This window comes from Bombina bombina, chromosome 8, assembly GCF_027579735.1.
Source record: "Bombina bombina isolate aBomBom1 chromosome 8, aBomBom1.pri, whole genome shotgun sequence".
NCBI lineage: Eukaryota > Metazoa > Chordata > Amphibia > Anura > Bombinatoridae > Bombina > Bombina bombina.
The window spans coordinates 211,001,928-211,020,116 of record NC_069506.1 but is presented as its reverse complement, the minus strand read 5'-3'; the positions used below and the strand labels follow the sequence as shown (position 1 = coordinate 211,020,116).

Genomic DNA, 18,189 nt, shown 5'->3' with positions numbered 1-18,189 from the left:
TATATATATATATATATATATATATATATATATATATATGTATATGTAAGCTTTAACATGTTATTTATTTACATCTTGTCTTACATCAGGTATCTTTATCCCAATGGTCACAGCAAAAATCCAGATTTATCTGAACTCTGCTGTCCTTCATCAAACTTATCTTTACATGTGACACAGGTATGCCAAACTTTCAATGTACGTGCTGCTGATCCTGACTCTACCTACATGTTTCCCTATCTGGAATGCTGGGAGGTTTGCCCTGCACAGCACCACAACACCCTCCAGTCCCTTTCGCCTCTTCTATTCCTATTTGCAGTGTACCTATCCGGTGGGACTCTATTTCTCAATCCAAAAAATGAATGTACAACAGCACAGTAATTTATATGAAATTTTTTTTGCAGACTGTGACAAAATCTACAACATTCGGATCTAGCAATCCTTAATTATATTTAAACAGATATAATACATTCAGCTAGATTACGAGTTTTCCGTTATGAGTGAAAAAACATCGTTATGCTTCATAACGTTGCTTTTTCCCTAACAACGCTATTACAAGTCTTGTAGGTATAGGTGTACCGCACACCTTTTTGGTCGTCACGCAACGTCAGTACCGCACTTTTAAAAAAAGTCCTTTTTCAATGGGACTCCCATAACGCTGGTATTACGTGTTTGCCTGGGAGGCCAAAAAGTGAGTGGTACACCCTATAACCACAAGATCCGTACTACCATCTAAAGTCAGTAGTTATGAGTTTTACGTTACAAAGCTGTAGCATAAAACTCATAACTAAAGTGTTAAAAAGTACACTAACACCCATAAACTACCTATTAACCCCTAAACCGAGGCCCTCCCGCATCGCAAATACTAAAATAAAATTATTAACCCCTAATCTGCCGCTCCGTACATCGCCGCCACTATTAAAATGTATTAACCCCTCCTCTGCCGCTCCCGGACATCATCACCACTATAATAAACCTATTAACCCCTAAACCACCGCCCTCCCGCATCGCAAACACTACTTAAATATTATTAACCCCTAATCTGCCATCCGCCCACACCGCCGCTATAATATACCTATTAACCACTAAACCGCAAGCCCCCCACAACGAAATATACTAAATTAAACTATTAACCCCTAAACCTCTGGCCTCCCACATCATTACATAAATATATTAACCCCTAAACCTAACGTAAGCATAAGTCTAACCCTAAACCTAACTCCCCCTAGCTTAAATATAATTAAAATAAATCTAAATAAACCTTACAATTATTACCTAAATAATTCCTATTTAAAACTAAATACATACCTGTAAAAAAAAAACTAAGCAAGCTACAATATAACTAATAGTTATATTGTAGCTATCTTAGGTTTTATTTTTATTTCACAAGCAAGTTTTTATTTATTTTAGCTAGGTAGACTAGTTAGTAAATAGTTATTAACTATTTACTAACTACCTAGTTAAAATAAATACAAATTTACCTGTAAAATAAAACCTAACCTGCCTTACAATAAAACCTAACATTACAATCAAATCAAATAAATTAAATTAATCAAATACAATTATCTAAATTACAAAAAAAATACACTAAATTACACAAAATAAACAACAAAATTATCAAATAGGGGTTTAGGGGTTAATATATTTATGTAGTGTTAGTGATGTGGGAGGCCAGAGGTTTAGGGGTTAATAACTTTAGTATAGTGGTGGTGACATTGGGGGCAGCAGATTAGGGGTTAATAAGTGAAGGTCGGTGGCGGCGATGTTAGGGGCAGCAGATTAGGGCTTAATAACTGTAATGTAGGTGGCGGCAATGTTAGGGGCAGCAGATTAGGGGTGTTTAGACATGGTTTTTATGTTAGGGTGTTAGGTTTAAACATAACTTTTTCTTTCCCCATAGACATCAATGGGGCTGCGTTACGGAGCTTTTGTTTCTGCGATCGCAGGTGTTAGGCTTCTTTTTTGATTGATGTCTATGGGGAAATCGTTCACGAGCACGTCAAAGCAGCACTTGTATTTTTGCGCGGTATAGAGCTCAACGCCACCATATCGCCCGCACAAACCTGCTTTTTACAAACTTGTAATAGCAGCGCTATAGGGAGGTGAAATAACGCCGCTTTTGTGGCAGTCGTTAATTTCCCTATAGCGCTGAAAACTCATAATCTAGCAGATTGTGATTTAACCCATTAGGGTTCAGACAATTCCAGAGTACCAATTATACTTTGATATCAATATAAAATGTATCAAAACAGAGGAAATATAGATATAAATTATACACATTATGAGATATAACACAATATTCTTTTATTTAATTTTACAATGTAATAAAATAGAGTATATTAGTTTCAATAGAGCAGAAATGGCAGTTATGTTACACATTTAAGGTACACTAGACAAATACAGAAAGGTCCCAATCCTTATTCATACCTAGGGGGCCCTTGGTTTCTAAATAGTAAATCCAAAACGCCTCCCTCTGTTTAAGTTTTTTCTCCCTATCCCCACCTCTCCTCTCTATTGGAATATGCTCTATGATCTGATATCTAAGTTGGTTTACCAGATGCCCTGCTTCCTTAAAGTGAATGTAAATTTTGATGCTAAAGTGCCCAGTTTTTAAAACTTTGATTAAAAACAGGGGCACTTTAATTCATCAATATTTTCATTTCACTCCTGTTGTGAAAATAAACTTACTTTTTAATCTTCACAGCAGCTCCAGCTTCCTCCACCTGTTTCAAAGCCTCTTCCTGGGTCTAAAATGAGGTATCTGGCTTCCTCCAATCACAGCAGTGAATCAGACACTGAATCCCCCGGGGGGGAAGCTGTGATTGGAGAATGACCTATCAATCATTTCTGACATCAGAAATGGCTTGTGAGACCGGAGGAAGCAGCAGCTGCTGTGAAGATTAAAAGGTAAGTTTTTTGTCACAACAGGAGTGAAATGTAAATTTTGATGAATTAAAGTGCCCCTGTTTTTAATCAAAGTTTTAAAAACCGGGCACTTAAACATCAAAATTTACATTCACTTTAAAGTGGCAGGCTACAGTTGTATTATAGTTGCTTATAGTTGCTTACATTTTCACACCTGTATGATGTCACAGTAGGAGGTGCTATGTAAAGGCTATTTAAAGTTGCTTAGTTTGTATCTGTTCATACATGATTAAGGGTTGCTAGATCTGAAACGTTGTAGATTTTGTCACAGTCTGCAATAAAATTGCATATAAATTACAGTGCTGCTGTACATTCATTTTTTGGATATATATGCTTGAGGCATTGTTGGTATGAAGCCTTACAGCGTGCACGTTTGTGTTATCCTGGTGCTGGAGGTCTTGGACTTACTCTATTTCTCAATGTCAGACTCATTTTTGAAGGGTTTACATTTTTGAAGGGTTTACATTTTCCACCTAAAACTTACTTCTTTAGAGAAGTTACTTCTACTACTACTACTACTACTAATATAAATAAAGTACTTTTCCTCCTCCCTTTCATGTAGGAACAATGGGAGTTATATTCTCAAATGGGCTCTACATTTGAACTCTGCAAAATATGTACCGATAATGAGAAGAATGTGCGGATACAACCATGTGGGCACTTACTGTGTGACCAATGCCTCACTGCCTGGCAGGTAAAGGGACAATGTACTAGGGCGAGTATCTGATAAGAGTTTTTTGCATTTAAAGCAGCTTTAAGCCAAGTCAAATAGGATCTCTCTCCCAGAGGTTAATTTCTGCTGTTGTCTCTGGATTACATGTCTCTAGATTACATAGCTTTTCTATAGCCAATAATGCAGTATTGAAAATATAATTAAAGTTGGTTTTAAAAGTGAAAAACAGCTATTTTAAATGTCAAATCAGTGTTATTTGTAAACAATGCAATGCAATACTACCAGTAAAATAGGTAAAATAGATCACTAGGAACACATTAATGAGGAGAAAAATGTGCAGTACAACATCCCTTTAAGATAGAATAATAGGAATCTTGTATCACAAACAACATTAAGACACATTGCAGGGGGAGTAGATCTGCGTGACTGATACAGAAAGGGGCAGTAGGTATAGTTCACTAACAGACACTTTACTTCTTATGGAGCCAGTTTACTAAAGAATGAAAAAAGTGTGAACTTCAGTGAAAGGAACTCATTGTCAGGGATATCCTACTACATGGCTCACTCCCTGTTACATTAGATTTGGTCATTTCATGGTTTATGGGATTTCCCAGATGCATGCAATGTGTTGTTTTGCTGTGTACACTTGGTCATGGAAGAGCTGATCTATGACCGGGAAAACCCCTCCTAGGCTGGCCTGGCTCCTGGAACTCCTGGTTGGCCGCCTTACAACGGACATCAGCCTAACCCCTCTCAGGCTGGCTGGGCTCCTGGAAGTCCCGGTCGTCCACTGAACAGCAGGACACCCACTAACTTTACCCCTGGTCGCTCCAGCAGCCCTTTGACCCAGAGCTCCACTCTTTTGGGGATTGTTAGCCCGTAGGGAGGACAAGAAGTGGGGGGATTACCGGAGGGGAGCTCCTTTGGGAACCAGGGTTTTTGGACACCCCTACCCCCATAACTTTAACGGGCTGTATCTCTGGTCCCCAGTAACTAATCACGTCGCTTTTTGGACTGTGGCATCTGGGGACTGAGAGCTTTCAAAAGACACCCTGGAAGTTCCGCCTCCCCAAGATCACCCCAAAACCATCACACCTGGGTCCTGGGATTCTGTGGGACTATGGCTGCTATGGAGGCGCCGGTCTGTCTGGAGGGGCAGGGATGGTGGGAAAATTGTGGGATTGTCCAGTGACTTATCAAGATGAGCTTTGTGTATAAAAGGAGTGTATGTTTTACAATAAAATCAGTTCCTGTTTCACCTGAATGCTAGTATGTCTAGATATTTGGGTGAGCTCCAGCTAAAATTACTTTCCTGGGCTACATAGCAAGAGGAGAGGACCCTCTGGCAGAGCTACCTAGTCTGGGTAGCTGGAGTCTGCCACAGGGTGGGAACCTGAATACTGATGCTGTCGGTCATCAGGGGTTGCTACAGACTGTGGTCACTTGCCAGCTACATAGCTGCAGTCGGCAGGGAGGAAGCAGGACCCCTTTGGCGGAGCTACCCAGTCGGGGTAGCCAGGGTATCCGTCACACTCATATTAAAACTAGAGAGGCTGGCAGTAAATATATTCCATTGTACTCTATAACTTATAATGGGGCAGATTCCGAGTGGAGTGCTAAGAGTTATGCGCTAGCGAAAAGGGGTTTATCGCTGGTTTTTCTCACTATATATATATATATATAAATATAAATATATAAATCAATGTATATATTTGCATAGGAAATTAGAACATCTAGGCAAGATTCCCCGCTCGCTTTTCCCCAGAAATACCTCATATACAATGTTACCAATGCACAAGAGAATTCTGGGTAAGATATGCAAATTAGATATGGAAATTCTAATTTTTTTGCTTCAAAATACTGTTTTAACACAGCTATCCTTTTAACAGGATTATTGCAGCAAACTAGAAATCACTCACTAGACAGCCTGTTTCGTTCTTTTTGGAACTCATCAGTAGGAGATAGATTTCTGGTTGTTGCATTGGTAAAGCTATTTTCAAGGTTAAACCAAAATTCATTAAAATTATGGGGGGGAGATAAAAAACTGAAATTAAAATCTTCCATGTCTTAAAATCAAATCAATGTAAATATTTGCATAGGAAATTAGCACATCTAGGCAAGATTCCCCGCTATATATATGTGCATTGCAGTTAAGTAGATAAAACATGTAAAAACATATTTATGCAATAGCAATTTGTAATATGTTATACTATGTATTTACTCTAAATATTTCAAATGACAATGTTCTGCACTTAACAGAATATTAAATCAATAAATCCCAGCATTCGAGTCTTAAGAATCTTTCAAAAAAATGTTTTTATTGTTCCTATTTCTCCACAGCATGTATCAAATAGTATGCAAAATTAGAAGAGTGTAAATGTTCATCCATTCTCATTCACACATACCCCAACCACCATGCAAATCCGCTTAATTCAACTAAAAAAATCAACTAAAATATGTTATTGCACATCATCATACAACAGAAAAACAATTGAATGTATATATATTTTTTCTTAACACCCCCAAGGTGCCCCCAGGGGGTGATGACCGGCACCACCTGCACCAGAAAAAAAGAGAGAGAAAAAAGGCAACTTAAAAGCAAAAAAAGTCTCTCAGCCTTAGCCCCAAAAAAATCCTGTATGGATTATCGACAATCTTTCCAAACAATGCAGCTCATATGATAGAATTGTCTTTATGTCAATATATGTAGATTATCTTGATTGGCTCTGCTTACGCAAACAATACAACTCATCTGATAGAATTGTCCTTATGACAGTGAATGTAGATTATCTTGTTTGGCTCCACTTGCGTGACTCACAAGGAACCGTATATATGCATATCAATTCTTCACTTCATAACTGCAAGCTTGCAATAGTTATTCTATTTCCACATTTGCACCTTTCACATATGTGCTGCATAAATGTGTAATCATCAAAAAGGCTGCCGTGTGTTGACCACAATATCCAATCTCAATCGGCTATGACAGAGGGAAACTTTGCTTAAATGATGATCCAACCTCACACAATTAGACTTCACTCACAGTGTACGTAACAACCAGCATTATGTAATTGAATTACATGGTCTATGCCTCGACCTAATAGAGAATTCCCATTCCTAATGCATGGCATAGCTCAGACCTTTAAAAGTCTTGTATATAGCTTGTTCCAGAAATGTATACAATGTAACAATGTTACCTGAGTCTTCATCCGCTTGCTACCTAGTACTACTGTGATACTTATCACCGTTGTCCTCTTCGAGTGTGGAAATGGAACACTTCAGATCCCTCCGGTCTCATACCTCACTGTCATGCCACACTGCAACAGCTCGAATCTGTAATTCAGCCAACACAGGATAATAGCAGGTGATGGCGTCTAGTGATTCCTATGCGCGTTTCGGGACTCCGCCCTTTATCAAGGAATATGCAGGTGTGTATGTGTAAGGTTCTATTTGAACAGTCACTGCTCAATTTCGATTGGATACTTACATACACACCTTCTGTTACATCACACATCATTCTAAAGTAACATCCATACTGCTGAACTCACAATTTACATATAAATGCGGATTCGTATAAAGCCCACGAATATTTCACAATAAGCATAATTGTTCATCTAACTACATGTTAATCTGTATACAGAAAATATTCTTGCTCACAGTAAATATTGTATATTATCCACATTCCATTAACTCTCAGATTATATCTCCCATACTGAGTCCTGCAAAGAGCAAAAATTGTATATTAATTATTAACTATATCTGTATGTTGTCACAAACCAGGATACCCCATGAAGTCACCCACATGCATACACCCCCATTGGATGAGATGGCAAAGAAGTTTGTAGAAAAAGGATTTCCCACAGAAATCCTAGTTGAAAATCTCAATAAGGTAGCAAATGTTGAAAGGCAGAGTCTTCTAATGAAAAAATCTGTGAATCCTAAGAGCTTTTCTGTACCGTTTGTATGCCACTATGGTTTCCATAGTAGAAATCTTAAAAAAATTATTTGCAAACACTGGCACCTTCTGAAGGAGGATACCCAAGTTGGAAGTATATTTAAGGACACTCCACTTTTTTTCACACAGGAGGAACAGGAATCTAAGAGATGAACTGATTTGAGAAGATTGGGGCCACTAAAGGAAACCCAGTGAAATGATGAAAAAAGGTTCCTTTGCTTGCATGAATTGCGCTTTGTGCCATTCTATGCAACAAGGAGATTTTATCACTCATCCACATTCAGGGAAGAGGATCCCCATTAAAGGCAGATTCTTCTGTAATTCCAAATTTGTAATTTATGTGATTAAATGCCTATGTGGTCTTGCATATGTAGGAGAGACCACCCAAATGGTCAAGGATAGGATATGTCAACACAAGGCAGCAATAGGGAAAGATTATGAAGATGCCCCGGTGGCGTATCATTTCATGAGAGCATCACATAATAAAAGCCAGCTTAGGTTTCAGTTAGTTGATGGAGTACCCCCATTACGTCGTGGAGGAGATAGACAGAAATGATTATTTAGGAAGGAGGCACAATGGATTAGGAGATTAGATACTATGGTACTTAGGGGTCTCAATACGGATATATCTTGGGGTAATTTTATCTAAAGATTTAGTCAGATAGATTCCAATAAGATAGATTATCACTTGGTATATACATCTTGGTAGCATACGGGGGTATCTTCTAGATTGGATGTGGTTTCCAATATTGTGTCTTCTATAATCTCTATATAAATAGGACTAATTGGGAATTTCTCTCTGAGACTGTAAGTGTGGAGATGTTTAGGTTTATGATACATAATTGAGATAGAAAGCCATGCTGTACTGGTGCTTCAAGAGATAGTCTTTTACAAATACAATCTGAATGTAAGTAATTATTGTATTTTCTGCAAATAAACATGCTGTGATCTTCATTCCTTAGGGGTTCTCAGAGATTAGTTTTCCATTAACAGTTTTCTGCAAGAAGATAGACTAGAACATATCTCTAGGACTCTCTGTAGAGTGGCATAGAGTGATACGTTTACACATAGTGTTCATTTTATTAATATTCTAGTACGATTGAGTGGTAGGCTAAGAACTAGTAAAATATATGTAGATTACAAATTTTATGAGTTTTCTTTCATCTGATATAAGTTATTTACTCTCTGGTATTATATGAAGAACTAGAACTTTAGAAGTATGAAAATTCACAATACACCATTGAGATATCCATATATGCGTACATTTTCATGTATTATTCTTTTAAAATGTATTCACCATTTAATTTCATTGAGATTATTATCTGTTTTTATATAACGCAGTATGCTGTGATATAAACTCTAGGGGTGTATGTATGTGGGTGACTTCATGGGGTATCCTGGTTTGTGACAACATACAGATATAGTTAATAATTAATATACAATTTTTGCTCTTTGCAGGACTCAGTATGGGAGATATAATCTGAGAGTTAATGGAATGTGGATAATATACAATATTTCCTGTGAGCAAGAATATTTTCTGTATACAGATTAACATGTAGTTAGATGAACAATTATGCTTATTGTGAAATATTCGTGGGCTTTATACGAATCTGCGTTTATATGTAAATTGTGAGTTCAGCAGTATGGATGTTACTTTAGAATGATATGTGATGTAACAGAAGGTGTGTATGTAAGTATCCAATCGAAATTGAGCAGTGACTGTTCAAATAGCACCTTACACATACACACCTGCATATTCCTTGATAAAGGGCGGAGTCCCAAAACGCGCGTCGGAATCACTAGACGCCATCACCTGCTATTTCCTGTGTTGGCTGAATTACAGATTCGAGCTGTTGCAGCGCGGCATGACAGTGAGGTATGAGACCGGAGGGGTCTGAAGTGTTCCATCTCCACACTCGAAGAGGACAACGGTGATAAGTCTCACAGTAGTACTAGGTAGCAAGTGGACGAAGACTCAGGTAACATTGTTACATTGTATAAATTTCTGGAACAAGCTATATACGAGACTTTTAAAGGTCTGAGCTACGCCATGCATTAGGAATGGGAACTCTCTATTAGGTTGAGGCATAGACCATGTAATTCAATTACATAATGCTGGTTGTTATGTACACTGTGAGTGAAGTCCGCTGTAACGATCGTGTCTGCCGATAAATGCCGACAGCATATTCCTAGGGCATTTATCATTACACCAGCATTTCACTAGAAATGCTTGTGCAATGCCACCCCCTGCACATTCTCGGGCAATCGGCCGCAAGCAGGAGGTGTCAAACAACCTGATTGTATGCAATCAGACGGATTGATGTCTGCCGCCTCAGAGGTGGCGGACGAGTTAAGGAGCAGTGGTCTTAAGACCGCTGCTTCTTAACTCTTTTTTCTCGCACGGAAACTGCTGCAAGATGTCTGTATATAGTACAGATGTTTTAACAGGAACAGATAGAAATTAAAAAAAAAGTTCTCACCTGGGGCTACCTCAAAGTATGAGGTATATTATCCGCTTGTTTGGGGTACACAAAAAAAGTCCCTACCTGTGGTAATGATGTATCCAATACGCTGTAGATCCTTTGTTGTAAAGTGTGTAGAAACTAGCCTTAACACACTACACTAATAAGTGATGCGTGGGAAAGGGACGACTGTGTATATATATATATATATATATGTATATATGAAACGGACATAACCCAAGTGGCTGTTGGTAAAGCCTGATGTATGCGTGCAGAGTCAATATCTTTTTTGCCTCCTTTCTGGGGCGTTCACTTGAGGTGGATGTCATGCCAGAGGATCAACAGGACGACTTCATTGAACCCCCCAGATGGAGGCAAAAGAAATGGTGCCGATAGGGGAATTACAGTAGATCTGGCTTTACCCACAGCGGCTTGAGTAATGTCCGCTTTACTCGGGAACTCCTAGAATTACAAATATTTCTTACTTTATCCATAATATAAATATATATATATATATATATATATATATATAGGTATATATATATATATTCCAAACATGTCCAGCACACTTCAACTTGATCCAACTATCGGGGTGCTTTTTAAAATAATAGTATAAAAGTCCCAAGGTGGAAAGCACTCAGCCGGATTTGTAAACAAAAAATTATTTTATTGTTTTTACGTTTTTGGGGTCTCCCCCGTCCACAGATACTAACAACAAACAATCAATACTTACCCCCATTAAGTAGACCCCACACCAAGTAAATCAGCTTTGCTCTGCTGTGCGCAGAGCAGCAGCATCCCAGTTGCTCTACAGCTCATAAGCGAATGGAAGTACGGATGCCCACAGAAGCCAACTGAAAAAATCAATGTGAAATTTAAAAACAGCATTCTTCTACAATACGGTGGTAAATACAAGCAAGTATAGCAATCAAACATAAGTACTAACCAGCCTATACAATTGTAACTATCATGATGTAAGACTACATTTACACCATGTCTTAGAGCTAGTACTTGTAATCGCTCCCTGCAAATGCCTATGTCCTGTTCCTCAAGTCTAATACATTAACTGTTCTTCCAAAACTGACAGATGTAACTAATGTCCAGCGCCTAGGGTGCTCTTGTCTCTACTAACCTATAATGTGTAACAAGGAATGGCTACCATATGAGCTATAAGCTCTCATAGAATCATACAGTAATCAATATATACACTATATATAGCCTAAAGGAGGATCCTCTAATAATGCATCACTATTCCACTAACTAAGGCAAAAACCACCATCTATCTGCCCGGATCTCCCACAGACTGTCAAAAACAAAGCAGTCATCATAATATTAACACTTGCCATCTACAGCTGTCACCTAAACCATGACATATAACCTACTAGGCTGGACATATCTTACTAATCTGCACCATATCTATGTATAAAGATTAAACTAACCAATATATCAGAGGTATTCAAAGTGGCATACAATTAGCAAAGATATACTAGTGGACCCAACCTTATTCTGGATATTACAAAAAACATTGAAGATCTAACTTGGCATTAAGGCCTTTTGGTGCTAGAGTGTCCAAATTGTAGATCCATCTGCTCTCCCTTTGAAAGCCCATATGCATTTATTGTAACTGTGTGTTCTTATTATCGTCATTTGTGATTTTACGCACAACCCATTTAAATTGGGATTTGGGAAGTTCCTTTTTGAGGCTTGGTGGATGGCAACTTGTAGCCTCTAATAAACAGTTGTGGTCAGTTGTTTTATTGTAAAGTGAGGTATGTACCTTATTGCTTTGTTTTGAGATCCTGAGGTCCAAAAAGTCAATCGACACATTGCTGTGTGTCATCTTGAGATGATCATTTTCAGAATTCAACTCATGAAACCAACCTTGCAATTCATCAACAGATCCATGCCAAAGGATGAACAGGTCATCTATGTAGTGTTTGAACAGCATCACCCTCGGATCTTGAAAAAGAGTAGTTCCATGTCCTTCGAATGATGCCATATATAAATTAGCATATGATGGGGCCATATTGGACCCCATCTCTGTGCCTGATATTTGTAAAAAATATTTCAATTCGAATTTAAAGTAATTATACTGAAGACAGAATCTCAACAGCTCCAATATTGCTTCTGATAATGGACCAATGTAGGGATATTTTCCAGGTGTTCTTTAATAACCTGTATACCACCCCTGTGTGGTATAACAGTATATAGGCTAGTGACATCCAGTGTTACCAGAATGTCACTAGCCTCCAGGTCAGTCCATTCATGTAAAATTTCAATCAGTTGGATAGAGAAAGGAGGGACAGTTCCTTACAACTGGCTGAAACTGTCAACAAAGGTAGCCAGAGATTGGAGGATGGAGTCTCTGGCAGACACAATTGGTCTGCCAGGTGGTTTTGTTTGATGTTTATGCAACTTCGGTAAGGTGTACAGAATTGGTACTACTAGGAAATCCAAAAGGAGATATTCTCCATTTCTCTTGGAGACTTAATCCTGTTCGATAAGTTGGTTAATGTATATGTCAATATATCTTTGCTAATTGTATGCCACTTTGAATACCTCTAATATATTGGTTAGTTTATGCTTTTACATAGATATGGTGCAGATTAGTAAGATATGTCCAGCCTAGTAGGTTATATGTCATGGTTTAGGTGACAGCTGTAGATGGCGGGTGTTAATATTATGATGACTGGTTAGTTTTTGACAGTCTGTGGGATATCCAAGCAGATACAATAGTGATACATTAATTATAGGATCCTCCTTTAGGCTAGATATAGGGTATATATTGATTAGCATATGATTCTTTGAGAGCTTATAGCTCATATGGTAGCCATTCCTTGTTATGCATTATAGGTTGCTAGAGACAAGAGTACCCTAGGCGTTGAACCTTAGTTACATCTGTCAGTGTAGGAAGAACAGTTTATGTATTAGACTTGAGGAACAGGACACAGGTATTTGCAGGGAGCGATTACAAGTACTAGCTCTAAGACATGGTGTGAATTTAGGATTACATCATGATAGTAATTGTATAGGCTGGTTAGTACTTATGTTTGATTGCTATAATTGCTTGTATTTACCACCGTATTGTAAAAGAATGTTGTTTTCAAATTTCACTTTGATTTTTTCAGTTGGCCTCTGTGGGCATCCGTACTTCTATTCGCACATTTGAGCAGTAGCGTGACTGGGACGCTGCGGCTCTGTGCACAGCAGAGCAAAGCTGATTCACTTGGTGTGGGGTCTACTTAATGGGGGTAAGTAACAATTGTTTGTTGTTGGTATCTGAGGACGGGGGAGACTCCGAAAATGTTCATACAATAAAATAATTTTTTGTTCTGGCTGAGTGCTTTCCACCTTGGGAGAAAAAGCTTACTTCTAGCGTAGTTAATGCTTGAGCATTAAAAAAACACTTTTTGGTTCAGCTTCCTGGGTAGTGCTTGTGGATTGGTGGCTACATTTAGCCACCAATCAACAAGCGCTACCCAAGTGCTGAACCAAAAATGGGCCGGCTCCTAAGCTTACATTCTTGCTTTTCAACTAAAGATACCACGAGAACAAAGACAAATTCATAATAGGAGTTCATTTGAAAGTTGTTCAAAATCATATGTCCTATATTGGGTTTCATATCCATTTAAAAAATGCTACACTTGTAATGTGGCCCAGTATAGCTTATACACTGGGCTAGATTCACTAACAGCCTCAACAATTCAGTATTATTGTAGCCTTTCATTAAAGCTTATTTTTATCTCTCCATTGTTAAATGAAAGGATTTAATACATAATTTTTATAGGTCATTGTGATAAGATATTAGTGAATATGCTTTTGTTATAAGCGCTTACAAACAGTGCTACAGTGGGTAGATTCGCTAATGTCAACAGTTACAGTAAGGTGGTCTTTATGTGACTGTGTTGCAGTTAAAATATTGCATTGTAATAATTCTTTACTTCTGCATCTTTGTAGCAGTCAGATGGTCAGACCTGTCCATTCTGTCGCTCGGAAATTCGAGGCAAGGAAGATATACATATATTGTTAAAGACTGCAAGTGAACAGGTAAGATGTGCAGATATTGGTGGTTGTAGATTTGCTTTCTATTTGCAGTTTCCTCATAATTTTTTTTATTTCTCTTTAGTTTAACTTCATCACCCCCCCTAATCCACCAGAAAACAAAATATTTAAACTTTCATGACAGATAAGCAGGGAACATTACTTTGCCTTTGTGTGTCATTGTTTCCCAACTTTTCAAAAGGCTGGGGATTTTAATTTACTCTCATCACTTCTCAGTTTCTTACAGTTCTTTCTCATTTTAATATCATAATATTGTCGTTATCTTTTTTCTTTTTCCATCAGAGCCCACCCTCAAAGGATTCTCACATGTCATTAACAACTGATGTGGGAGATAAAGAGCAGGAAGTGCGGATCGGAAGTCCATCCCTTTCAGGTACAAACCCCAGGACTACTTCCCCAATAGCATCTGTGGTTTCTGAGACTGACAGTTCTCTGAACTCCACAAGTTCCTCTTCTGCTGTGTCCTTATTGAGCTCAGTTGCTTCCTCACCTCCAGTTGTACCCTCTGCGCCACCTGCTGCACCTTTAGCTGCCAGTACATCTTCCGCCAGTTCCATTTTTACTGCCCCATGGTTTTTGGTTCCAGCCCCTCCTGTACCTCCTAGAAGGATGAAATTAAAAGCTCGAGATATCATCACCAGAACCCAAGAGATGTCCAGATTTCCAAACGCAAGAACCCCTGACGTTCTTCATCGAGCACATTGGGAAAATTCAGAGCCCAACTCACAAAATGCAGAAAGGCATCCCAGTTTGGAGAACCTGCAATAGCACTGTAAATTGCACTTACTGCACAATACTTAGTAAATTCAGCTTTGCTGTTCATTTAAAGAAATAAATGGATGTTGCTGAAGACCATAGGTATTTATCTATAATCTTATTTTCAAATGTTCCTCTAAATTTACTATGTATCCTATCCAAAGACTTCTATTGGGGAAGCATCCTCTGCAGGTACTGCTCATTGTGTTACTGACCCAGAAGGGTCACACTGATGCTCTGTATGTTGAGTTAGACCTCTGCTCTTTGTACAACCAGAAGAAATGGGTTTAACCATTGGTATTTATGCTATGAACGCTATATTTAATGTACAATGTGATTTCAAAAACAAAATTAAAATCTTCCTAAAAAGTACATTTAAAGCATGTTTTATTTTTTTTAGTACAAAATAAAAAAAAAATCAGATAATTAATTGTGGTCTGCCCATGTGAGCGTTGGTAAAATATTTCCCTTCATGATATGCCAACAAGATTTTTTGAGACGTTGGTCTATATTCCTTCTATTTTGATTTCCTTCAGCAGTGATATATAATACTCACACTATATATTTATATATATATATATATATATATATATATATATATATACACACACAACACTATTTCATACCATGCAAGGCTACAAACACCTACCTAGGTATCTCTTTAACAAAGAATACCATAGAAATGAAGCAAATTTGATAATAGAAGTAAATAGGAAACTTTTTAAAAATTTTAATTGTAGTCACAAAATAAACTTTTGGGGTTTCATATCCCTTTAATTCAGAAGTTAAACTTTCATATAAGATAGAGCTCACCTTTTAAACAACTTTCCAATTTACTTCTAGTATCATCTACTTTAGAGCAGCAAAGCACTACTGGGAGCTAGCTGCTAATTGGTGGCTGCACAGATGTGCCTCTTGTCATTGGTTCACCCAATGTGTGCTGAGGATACATATATATGTGTGTGTGTATATATACTGTATATATGTATCCTCAGCAGTGATGTATAATACTATACACTATTCAGTACAACACATGATGTTACATACATATATGCACACACTTTGGAGCCCTTTCCAGACAAATACCTTTACACATACAAAAATAATATTTATTACATTTTAATATTTTTTATCATGTTTTACTGTGTTTTAATGTAAATATTTCCCATTTCAATGTTCTTGTTGACAAGGCTCATTGGCTCCTGGGTACATACGCTCATGAACAGTTAATGAGTATAACCAGGAAGTACCAATTACCGAATGAGTATTAGCAGAAAGTACATAAGTGATGCAGCTGTCATAGTTTCTGTTTAAATTTAAACATATTTTAATTACATTCTTTCAGAACTTTTGAACACTGCTATCTCAGAATGATTATTTAAATTTTTGGAGTGCAATTACAGCACCAATGTCTGTTTCATTATAAATTATTTTTATAAGAAAACGTGCCAAAGGTACAGGAGATGTGTTTCATTTATTGCAAGAGATTAAAATACAAAATTTGCTTTGCCTTGCTTGAGTCTCCAAAGAATTGCATAACTTGTAAGATAATTGTGGGATTTTTTGCCAGCTTTTATTATATGTTTCAATAAAGATTATTTTTAATAAAAATCAAGTCAGCTTGTGCAGTTATTGTTGAGACTGTACCACTCTCAAGCTCATGTAAGTATTAAAAGGGACTATTAAAGGGACATGAAACCCAAAATTAATTATTCAGGTACCGCATGCAATTTTAAACAACCTACGCCTTTACTTCTATTTTCAGATTTTCTTCGTTCTCTTTGTATGCTTTGTTAAAAAGCATGGATGTAAGCTCAGGAGCATGTATGTGTCTGGAAACTATATGGCAGCAGTTTTGCAAGAATGAAATCCATTTGCAAAAGCACTAGATGTGAGTTTGCCTGGGAGCCACCGCCACGATTAGATAAAAGTGGATGGATTGTGGGATATTTCTTCTATAAGGCTTGGTAGATAAAGCCACTGCAGGGTTTCTGCTGTATCATTTACCCTGGTCACTTTTTTTTTTACTATAATTGCTTTATCATTATTGTATAAGCTGTTTATGCTTTGTTATTACCAATTTATTTATTGGTGCACTATGGAAATATATCCTGCTGCCCTACTGATCATACAATATATGCCTGGATTCCAACAATATAAAAGAGAAAGGAAAGAATCATTATACAGCTACCGTGACCTTCTATCCTATGTTCATGCAGGAGCTAACCCATATGCCAGGAACAGTGTTATACTCACAATATAATGAATGCGTTTCAATGGACATGAAACCCAAATTTTTTCTTTCATGATTAGGTAGAACATACAATTTTACTTCTATTATCAAATTTGCTTAATTCTCATTTGTTGAAGGAGCAGCAATGCACTACTCGTTTCTAAATGAACACACGGGTAAGCCAATGACAATTCGTATATATATATATATATATATATGCAGCCACCAATCATCAGCTAGAAACTAGTTTATTTGCTGCTCCTAAGCTTACCTAAATAAACCTTTCAGCAAAGGATAACAAGAGAAGGAAGCAAATTAAATAATAGAAGTAAATTGGAAAGTTGTTTAAAATTGTCTGCTCTGTCTAAATCATAAATGTCTAATTATGACTTTACTGTCCCTTTAAGCTAAGCTCGATCCACCTCAATAATGCCCATGTCTCATATTCGCTCCATCTGTTATTTAATGCCCTCTAGTGGCACAAAATATGTTGTATGTTATGAGAGTGTAAGGTCTCTAGGGACTAAGTCCTTGTGATCTTTTCATAGCAGTTTACTTTCACTGTCTTGTCTTTATCTGTCATACCCTCTTTATAGAGCTGTATTAGAATACTACAAATAAAGATGATATAGATGGTAATAGTGAGGTGTGATGTCAAATGTGAACTTTTAAATGTTTTATAATAAAATTATGTTTTAAAAAATAAATGTGATACTTTAAAGGAGTACAAATGATATTTCTTGGAACGTTTGGGAAAACAGTTTAATTGAATTCACATTGTTAAGAACATTAGCACTACTACAGGGGAGTGCCTAGGGCAGCAGATTTGGGGGGGGCAGCACATCTGCCCTATCGTCTCTCTTAAAGCCAGCAGATAGTACAGTGAGTGATAAAGTGCAGGCTTTTACAGAGAAGATAAGGCACATGAGCTGATTAAGGTCATACTTCACAGGCAGTGCTCCTTTAAACCGTTGCTTCATTTAGAGCCGCCGGCATTTTTGCAGTGGAAGCGTTCTTGGTGAGAAACTTGCCCAGGGATATGCTTACAAGGTGCTGGAGGAGAAGCCCTTGCTGATATGCTGCCTCCTCTTGTCTACTGTGGTGGGTCTGCAAGTGCAGTGCTTATTTC

The 18,189-nt window shown here is 37.6% G+C and overlaps 1 protein-coding gene across 1 annotated transcript in view; it reads left to right on the top strand.

Moving 5' to 3' along the window:
- CBLC (Cbl proto-oncogene C) overlaps positions 1-16,438 on the top strand; it is a 101,562-nt gene extending 85,124 nt beyond the window's left edge. The window contains exons 6-9 of the mRNA XM_053690867.1: positions 90-177; positions 3,485-3,616; positions 13,967-14,056; positions 14,354-16,438. Of these exons, the coding sequence (XP_053546842.1) occupies positions 90-177; positions 3,485-3,616; positions 13,967-14,056; positions 14,354-14,839 (796 nt within the window). The 3' untranslated portion in view covers positions 14,840-16,438. The remainder of the gene's footprint in view (positions 1-89; positions 178-3,484; positions 3,617-13,966; positions 14,057-14,353) is intronic.
- Positions 16,439-18,189: the final 1,751 nt, after the last annotated feature.